Raw genomic sequence first — 9,947 nt, 5'->3', positions numbered from 1 at the left:
ACCCAAGATGCTATCGTCAAGATTTACGCGAGATCTCCTTTGAGTTACCCTAAAACGTTGAGAGTAGACGCCGGTACCGAATTTAAGGGCGCATTTAAAAAATGGATGACCTCAAAAAACGTCGAGATTATCGTCGGCGAACCCGGAAACCACCGATCGCAGGGTATCGTAGAAAGATTTAATCGAACGCTAGCCGAGAGACTGTTTGGTCATCAGTACGCTCAAGAAATGTTAAATCCCGAGAGTAGAAACACACAATGGGTCGAGCGATTACCCAGCGTGATCAAGGCAATAAATGACGAAACGACGAGATTAATAGCTAAAGCACCGTCAGAGGCGGTTAAACTAGAACAGGTCCGGCAATCGCCGGCTAACCCCGTTAAAACAAAAGAGCAACAATTACCGCAAGACGCCATGGTTAGATATTTATATTACCCGGGCGAGCAAGAGGGTGGAACTTCGAGAAGAGCCACGGATCCCATTTGGAGCGTAGACATCTTCAACGTGGAAAAAAGAACGAGTCAATTTAAAATGATTAACGGTAAAAAAGTCACGACGGGTCCTACTCTTTATTACCTTCAAAACGGCCCAAAAAGGAGTTTTGTGAGACAAGAGCTTCAAGTCGTACCCGAGGACACGCAATTACCGCCGTAGTGACCAAAAGCCAGCGTGTTTATACCGTCCGGTAAAATGTACCTCTTTGTGTCCAACGGGCTCAACGATAGTTTATTTTGAGATACGGTGTAAAGGATGTGATTTTCCGACCTAATGTGAGTCATGGTTTCATAATGAGATTTCTTGTTTAAGATGCAGTTGTAATAGTGTCGGTGTTTTAATTTCTTAGAGGTGACCGATTTTGTGACACCCTTGGCTTTTTTCAGGTTGATGTCAGCGGTTAAAATGGAGTACATTTTAGGTCTTATGCAAACAACTTCTTTGATTATTTTACCTCCAAACTCGTCTTTAAATTTACCGATCACTTTCTTATTGGTTGGATCGTACAAAGGATGATCCGTCGGATAATTCGAAAGGTCGTAGTGTTGCCCGTTTTGCTGCATATCTTTGTATACGTCGTCAGTGTGCACTACGAGTACCAAACTGTCTGTATCTGTGTACATCAAACTGATTTTATCTTTGTACTTGTCTTTCAAATGGTTGTAATAAAAATCGTACATCAGCGTCTTTGAGAGATCCAAGATACTCACTCCGCAATAGATCGGTTTGTTTAACACGGTTTTAGTCTTGTACATTTCGACAAATGACAATTTGCATTCTGAAAATGACGTCGTCGTTTTGTAGCTCGGTTTCTGTATAATTTTTTGGTATTTATCTCGATCGTCATCGTTATTGTCTCTGAGCAGGTAACCGTCAATCCTGTTTCTGACGTTTTCCATCGTCTTACCAAACACGCTGTTATTCATGAGTTTAAAAAAAGTCTTTCTCAAAATCAGAGGTCGCTTTTGTTCGGAGTTGCGTGTTTTTGTCTATGTAAGATGCCATCCAAGGCGCTTGTTTAAATTGCAGCACTCGATGTACCTTTTTAAGTTTCAAGCCGAGTTTGAGATACAACTGCAACGTGACGTAGTGCAAAACATATTTTTGTTTAAGATTAAGGGTACACGTCAATTTTTGCACGTTGCTACTAGGTTCGGTATCCAATAACTCGTTTTGATAATCAGACATCCATTCTTTTGGTATGACGATATTTTCTGGCGCTAGGGGATAATCATTGTGCAGGTCGTGGAGATTGTCCGGGTAATCGAGGTCTACTTCGAAGCAGTAACCGGTGTTTGACGTTTTCCTGAGAGATAATATCTTGGACTCGGTAAACGTTTTTGTAGACGCCCATTTAAAGTCTTTGTACGGCAGGTATTGACTCATGGCCCAGCCGTACAGATTGTTTGCATCGAGGTAGGTGATGTAACTCGACGGCTCGTTTGGATTATGGTCTGGTAGGTATTTGTTGTTGGCTTTGTGGTATCTCATACCACCCACGCTCGAGATACCACCTCTTTTTGCCTTTTCAAAAAATAAATGTTTGTCTACGTCTTCCAATAGTTCGAGTTTAACTTCTGAGTGTTTTAACAAGGCATCCCAAGACAATCCTGGTGCTGTATAGTAATTAGCCGGATCTAGCGCGTAGTTTGTAATACACGTTTTCCTAAAGTTTTCAAATACGCATGCCAGTAATAACGTGTCGGTAGTGACGTACAAATCGTGATATTCCCCCATGTTTTTAACTTTAAACTCGTTCCACGTCAGTTTAGCTCTGTCGTAGTCCTCTCGCGATATATTTTCGTCTTTTAGGCTGCTGTAAAATTGTTCGATGGGGGGTAGGCTGGTCTCTTGAAATCTGTCAAACGAGTCCATGTATTCATACGGATAAACTCCTTTTTGTAACAACGAGTCGATATTTTGACGATTAAAATGTTCTCTGAGTAGTTTAAACGACTCTCTCGGACAAGCTTTAGATAATCTATCCAACGAAGACGCCATAAAATTAAACGAGTCTATAAATCGCACATTTCCGATCGAAAACGAAATATACTTTTCCGAATTTCTAGCGATAACTTGTATTTTCTTTTCGTCATCGTACTCTGAAATACTCTGCATGATCAAGTGAGCGTCGTAATTTTGCAGATTGTGAAAGACGACTGGTATGGGGGTAAAACCTGGTTTAACTTGTAATTTTAGATTGCAGTAGGCGTGCGCGGCACCTCTATATCTACCCGTGACGTGGCAGTGATCTCTCACCTTTCTAAATTTGTTGATTTTCTTTTTGCATTCGAGGCATTTAGACTCTGTAAATCCATTTTTGTTTCGTACTGATGTTCTTTTATTTGTTTTTCTGTTTTTGGTTTTTTGGGTTTCTGGCACTGACAGTTGCTCGAGTAATTGGGATAAATTGGTTTCTCGCAAATCCAACACGTGTTTGTTTTATCATGATGTTCTTTAGCTCGCTCGTTAAATTTCAGGGGTTGGGGTTTTTTAAATATGCAATTTATGTCGCTTTGTATTTTTAACATTTTATTTACAAACTTTGATACAGCATCTTTACCTCTATAAGTCTCTTGATACGCATTGGTGCCGTCGCATCTAACTACTACCAACGAGTAACCGCTAGCTTTGTGAATGTTTGTCTTTTGCGTGTTGTTCTTTTTATCGTCCGAGTTTTTTTCTAATATCGATTCAAAGTCGGCGTAAACTACAAACGGTGCTTTTTGTTTAAACCTGTAGTTTTTAAATTCTAATATTGGCACATCTTTTTCGTCGACTATCCACTCGTTATTTACATATTTTCGCTTAGCGGTAGGAAATACAATCTTTGACGGATGTGTATCTATACCGTTACAATCGGCCATGTGTCTATCTAATTTTACTTGCGTTCTATAATGACTCAGGCACCTTCGACAAAAATATTTCTTACTTTTATCTTTTGTAACGTTGTGAATCAATCTCGAAAAGTTATTTATCCAGCAGTAGTGATGCTTGTCGCCCTCAGAAAACAAAAACAGATCGATAGGTCGTGACTCTGGTTTGTAGTTTTTAGACACGTATAACGGATATATTTCCCCCTCATAACCGTATACGTTTATCGTTAAATTATTTTGTCTTTCTATCTTTGGTATCTGGTCGATCGGTGTTGGAAAGTCTACGCCTTTAAATTTGAGTCCGTCGTCTTTGGTGTATACAACAGGTTCTTCTTTATGAATTTTATATTTAGGATCGTTTTTTATGTTATTTTTTACTTTATCCGTATACAACCCAAGAGCAGCTCTCCAACACCATCTCAAACACTCGTCGTCTTTGTTTTTAATGTTAATCATCGCCGTTTTCTGTTTGATACATTTTGGTAGGTCAATATAAGAACTACCTCTCACAGGGTTAAACCTGTTGATGTTGATATACAACGCCATTATCTTTTTTAAAACCCAACCCGATCCTTGATTCGTATACCTTTCATCCTTTCTAAATATCTGGTCGATGTCTTCTTTTAAAACCTGTTTTATTTGACTTTGATTTAAAACGACTCTCTGATCGGTAAAATGTGTAGCTTCGATCGTTTCGATTGTACCATCCGGTTTGGTTTTTTCGTATTTTATTTTGATTGTGAGCTCCATTTTTAAACCTCTCAGCTCTCTCAATTCTGACTTGATTTTATTTACAATTTGATCTTTGTGCGTATCAAAAAATCTGACTAAATCGTCATTAAAAAGTCTAGGAATCAGTTCCCAGTTTCTAAAGTTCTTTCTGAATCTCCTCGTCGCTCTAAACTCAGCCTCTTGAAAATACTCGGGTTGCCTAGAGTTTTGAATCGCTGAGAGTAAATCTTTTTTCAAAAATCGACCTTTATAACCCGACGGGTTATATTCTAGATCGTAATCATCTACAATCTGTTTGAGCTCATGTAGCGTCTTTTTCCTCAAGTTTTTAAATTGAGCTTCGTGGTTTTTTATCCCGTTAATGTATACTTTACGCGTAAGAGCAACATTTTGATTATACGGTACATTATATCGCTGGACGTAATCGCGCAGCGTCGCTTTATTCCATCTAGAAAATCCCTTAACGATTGGCTTGATCATATTCATCATTTATAAATATCAATATAATTTTTTTAAATTTTTTTAAGAGGTTAGACTTTTTGGATTTATAAGCAATCAGACTCACCGGCTGGAGAGAGAGATCTTCAAGACGAGAGATATTGAGCCCCGGTTTTGGCTTGGGGCTGAGATATCGGGAGGGGCGGGTGGGGTGGGGGCGTGGCCAGAGGGTGGGGGAAAGGGGAGGGATAAAGTCTGGTACCTGCCCCTCTCCCCATTGGCCCTGTACTACCCCCAGACCTATGGCAAAGTCTGGTATCCGCCCTTCTCCCCCTACTCATATAAAGAAAGAAAAGGCGACGATCACTAGCATATCAGAATGAAATGTTCGTATCACTGGATCTTTTTCATTACGATGTCCCCTCGATTAACGTTAGCAAGCCACTGGAGTCCTCGCCTTTGATTCCTAGCAAGTTGTACTTTCAAGTTGTACTGTCCTTTCGTGTCACCATTGGGATCCTGAAGTACGACAGATGATTCTCCCGATCAGCACGATTGCTGCAATTAACTGCACAATAATTCATCATTTTGAACTGCATTTGTGTGTACTAATTAAGTCTGCTTCGTCCCATGTGCGGTGCATTTACTAGCAAAGTACAGATAGTAGAGCACGAGTTTTGTTTGTTCTGCTATAGTGTATATAAGATAAACCCTAAATCAATACACTATATGAACCAGAAATGTCTGGTCACGTTTTTGTTTCGGCAAAAATGTCTGAATCGGCGGCCCTGACCTGGTATAGGCTATACCGCGTAAAATGACCTTCGCTAAACAAAGCCCGATTTTTCGTGTATACGCAGTGACCGCAACAATTTGGGCCAGGGATCGGGGCACTAGACTAGTACCTATACCAAGGCTACAAAGATTCGTTCATAGTTCACGAACTACCACCCAGACAGGGCTTCATCATGGGCAGGATTCAAGCTGGTCGTTCCCACCAGGGTTGGTGCGCAGTTCTCTGTCTGCTTGTCAGCTATTTGTTGTGGGTGTGGCTCCTCAAGGCACTGGGAGTGATGTTACCAACACTACAAGAGCAATTTGCAACCCAAACTTGGCTGGCCGGCTGGATGCTATCGATTATCACTGCAGTCATATGTGTTACCGGTAAAGTTTGTAATTATCGCATCTGTTTATGTAATGCTTAATGATAGTGTTAGAGCAAGACAATGAAGTTTCATGTATGGTGCCCCAGTGGTGAACTTGAATGGCAAATGTAGTTTCATTTCATGTGCAATGACACAAAGACTATCCGTTCCAGACATTTTTTTGTGTGAAAAAGACATCGTAAAAAACAGCCCTCGGTATGTGTGCCTGTATTATCTTGACCATGATTTTAAGGCACATTGTGGGCACATCAACTGCCCCCAAAAAGGAGACGATCACATGACTGTTGTAATTCAAATAAAAGTGTGACGGGAATAACTGTTGGCGTGGCATGGCGGTTGTTTTGAATCCAGAAACACTCAAAATCTAAAGACAGCTAGGTGCTTAGCAACTAACCTGATGAAGTTTTAGCTCTGTGAATGTTGTATATCCAGAAAAATAAATATGCTAGGGTCTGGATTTTAATTCAAAATTTCCGAGTCATATTTTGAATTGTGCCCGATTAAATCAGCATCAGGAAAACGTTCTCGTTCAGCCGATGGCACCTACGCGATGTCACGCTCTGAACCGACGAATAATAGCAACCGCATCATGCGTGCGTTTGTCGTTTCAACGCTTGCGCGCACCCATTCACGGATTCGACCAATTACAATCCAGCTACTAACGGAAATTTCCAAAAAATGTGTCACTAGACTCATCTTTGGAAATGACCTTCTTTTATTTTTTTCTTCAAAATGACAGAAGGAATTATTTCCCAAGGACTTTAGTGCCATTAGCAAGCTTGTTAATAATAATGTGGTCATTGCAGTTACTTTTTGGATGATCTACTCCATCTTTAAGACGTTCATGTATATAGATGTACACTTTACCAACCATTTTCGTGTACTTGATTATATAGGTATCTTTGCTAGGCCACTCGAAGTCATGTTTGGTACTCGCACGGTCGTGACGGTCGGCGGTTTCATCTTTGGTGTGTCTATGATCATCGCTTCCTTTTCCACTAGTATTGTCATGTTGACATCAATACTAGCACTGGCAGCTGGTAGGTGTTTTATTCAATTCAAGAGATCGTGCCATTCATTATTATATTACAAGGGTTGTTTTCAGTTTAAATTCAGTATCCCATGATTAAATAAATAAATTGATTTACGAATGAATAGTTTTTAGCATTTAAGAGGCAATGATGACTTTTTATATTCTGCGTGTTTCAGCACTGGGTCGACTTAAGTTCGAATTGAGTCAAATCTATTTAGTAATTAAAAAGCTGAATTTAAAACTCTTTTCCCAGCTCATTAGAACATTCATACCTTCGTTGTGCTAACAAAATAATTGAACTGCAAATTTATTTTATGGTGTCACACCCAAAACACACTGACCCTCCCTTTAATACTTTGTCAACCAACGTGGAGTAGATCACTCATCGATTATCTTACATCTTATCCACAGGACCTGCTTTAAGTGTCGTCAATATTCTGACAAGGGCGCTACTCGGGCGCTGTTTTACGACAAACTATGGCAGTGTGGTAGGCATAGGGACAGCAGGAGGTGCAGTCGGCATGATCACCGTTGGGCCTTTTACCCAACTGTTGCTAGATACGTACGGCTGGAGAGGGGCTTTGCTAATTCTTGGTGGGTTGACCACGTATCTTGGGGTGTGTGGCGCCCTCTTGCGTTCAGCGTCGACTGATGAAACAAATGACAGCTATCAGCCGGTGAGCACCGGCGCCAACGAGGAACCACAAGTCGGCTCATCAAGTGCCGAGGAGACAGGCAACTTGAAGAAGTCATCACGACTAAGCGCCTTCAAAGACGCCTTCAGTGCGCAGATGAAACATTTCGGATTCTCAGTTTGTTTCAAGTTCTCATTTTGGATCACAGCAGTCCCTTTCATATGCAGCCGCTTTGCGAGTGATCAATGGATGATCTATTACGTCTCCCAAGCCGAGGCCAAAGGCTTCTCTCCTTACGACGCCGTGACATTCACCACAGCTGGAGGGGTCGGCAACGTCATTTCCAGGATTTTGCTCGGTTGTTTCGTCGACAAAGGTTTGTTAAAATTGAGACCGGTGATCGCATTGGTGATCACACTGAGTGCCTTAGCTATCCTGATAACTCCCTGGGTAAACTCTTACTGGTTGATGATGACCACTTCAGTTATCTATTGTGGCGGTTTTGGAGCAGAGGCTTCACTGAATGATCTGTACACCAGGGAGCTGCTTGGACCTGATCTCTTGGCATGTGCTTTCGCTTGGATGGAGCTGGCGACGGCCATTTTAAGTTTCAGCCTAGGATTCTTTCCAGGTAAGGCATATCATATCACGTTTCATCTTATGGCTTTGACAAGATCAGTGTATTGCATGACAATAGTCTCAATGCAATGTCTTATGCGATGTCTTAGGTTCGTCGACCAATACATGACATGTTAACATTTACTACACCCCCACATAACCACCGATACAGTGGTTTCATTCACATTTTGATGGTCACCTGTTTAAGGGTTCTCTCGAACATACGTTAAGGGTAGCTGCGTTTATTGTGACCATCAATGCGTTTCTGGTTTTGACTGGTTGGAACTATTTATTTTTGGCAGGTTGGATGTACGACCAGACTGGCAGTTTTGACTGGGCCTTTTTCATCCTGGGATGCATTACAGCTCTATCGTTGATGGCGCTGTTGATGGAATGGGTCCAGGCGAGATGCAAGTCCAAGCAGACTGCTATAAGTACCCCTAATTAAACTACAAGATTGCTGACGCGTGACATGAAAAAAACACGTTATATAATGGATCATCCACTCTTTCATTGCAATCTGATGATTGTGGACGTTAGTTTTAATTCTTAAAACAGTAACATGTCTGTGTAAAGTGCATGTTATTGCGTTAAATTTGAAATTCCAAGATTAATTTTCAAATTACTTTATTGGAAGAACGATATAAACAGTATCAGTGCTCATTTATACATTGTTACTTTTTATTAACAGAATTAACCAATGCTCAGTTCAAGAATATTGAAAAGCACAAGTAATACAGTACACTTTTTTTTTTTTAAATGTTTATATCCACGCTGTAACTGGTTTTAAAGCAGTTTTGATATTGATTGTTGAATTACAGTTTTCATGCAATTTTTTCTTTTCTTTTATGACAGAATCTGGTTAATTTACATTTTGTTGTAAAATTAGCACATATACGTGGTTGATGGGAAAAGTGATATGTTATCAATAGTTTGTTTCAATTTGAAACATCTTTTTGATGTAGACCGTTGTAATCTGTGAATTCAAATTCAGCTTATTTGAAATAACGGCAAAATTGGACGGTTACATCCTCATTGTAAATAAAGAAAGAAGCACCATACACTGTCTTTGAGAAGGGATGTTTTTGCATATGCCAGATTTCACAGTAGGCCTGTATTTCACAAATAAATCCACTGTTTTTGAACCGTCTTGAGCATGGACATGTTACAGGAAGTTCCAGTAAAATTGCAGTTCTGACGCATGCTAAGATTCACAATGCGTTCTTGAGCTTTAGCGTAGCGCTACTTTAATTAAGGAAGCTAAAATGGCCTTTTTTTCAAAAATCCGAATATGCGCGGAGTATATTTCTCAATCTCATTACTCAACACATACGTCAACGCATGGGCATTACCCATTCCAATACATGGCCTTCTCATCCTCACAACCACCTTTTAAAAGTTGTGATTCATTTACACATCGAATGCACGCATGCAATTCTCGATATGAGTATGGCACGACAAAGTGTATCATGGCCGATTATTGTGCTGTCACAATTGCACGTACGTAAACTCGCTTGACCTTTACTTCCGGGTCTACCGGAAGGTTAAAGTTAGGTGAATTCAAAATGAAGACGTTAGCCTAACGTCTTCATATGATCATAAAACCTTGTGTGAACTTGTACCATGTTACGAACATGTTATACATTTTGTTACGTCATCAGATACAAAATTACAAGCGATTTAAGGGCAAATTTTGACAAAATAGTTTTGCGTTATACCTTTTGAACTACATAGAATATCGTGTTCGTTTTTTGTAAGGTTGAAGACTATGCCGTGAGAAACATTTCGTGTTTCCGGACACAAAACCGCTTGACCTTTACTTCCGGTGTTACCGGAGGTGCAATAAAAACTGAAAATAACTCAAAAGCGGAAGCATTTTACTACAGACATATATTATGAAAGTGTTTAGTGAGGAATGCCAGGCATAAAAACGGTGTTATGACGTCATCATCTG

General features: G+C 40.2%; 1 protein-coding gene across 1 annotated transcript; it reads left to right on the top strand.

The window, feature by feature from the left end:
- The first annotated feature begins 4,969 nt into the window (after positions 1–4,969).
- Positions 4,970–9,529, top strand: LOC119740406 (monocarboxylate transporter 12-like). The gene is made up of 4 exons (XM_038215700.1): positions 4,970–5,705; positions 6,604–6,747; positions 7,152–8,006; positions 8,296–9,529. Exons 1-4 carry the CDS (start codon positions 5,510–5,512, stop codon positions 8,439–8,441), a joined length of 1,341 nt encoding a protein of 446 aa, XP_038071628.1. The 5' UTR covers positions 4,970–5,509; the 3' UTR covers positions 8,442–9,529.
- The last annotated feature ends 418 nt before the right edge of the window (positions 9,530–9,947 follow it).

Source organism: Patiria miniata, unplaced genomic scaffold (genome assembly GCF_015706575.1).
Source record: "Patiria miniata isolate m_02_andy unplaced genomic scaffold, ASM1570657v1 HiC_scaffold_5, whole genome shotgun sequence".
Taxonomy (NCBI): Eukaryota; Metazoa; Echinodermata; class Asteroidea; order Valvatida; family Asterinidae; genus Patiria; species Patiria miniata.
This window is presented reverse-complemented; position numbering and strand designations above follow the sequence as displayed.

Coding starts and splice junctions, on each gene's coding strand:
- LOC119740406 (XM_038215700.1), top strand. CDS start 5,510: ATGGGCAGGATTCAAGCTGGTCGTTCCCACCAGGGTTGGTGCGCAGTT. Junction 6,748..7,151: donor AATACTAGCACTGGCAGCTG/GTAGGTGTTTTA, acceptor TCTTATCCACAG/GACCTGCTTTAAGTGTCGTC. Junction 8,007..8,295: donor CAGCCTAGGATTCTTTCCAG/GTAAGGCATATC, acceptor TATTTTTGGCAG/GTTGGATGTACGACCAGACT.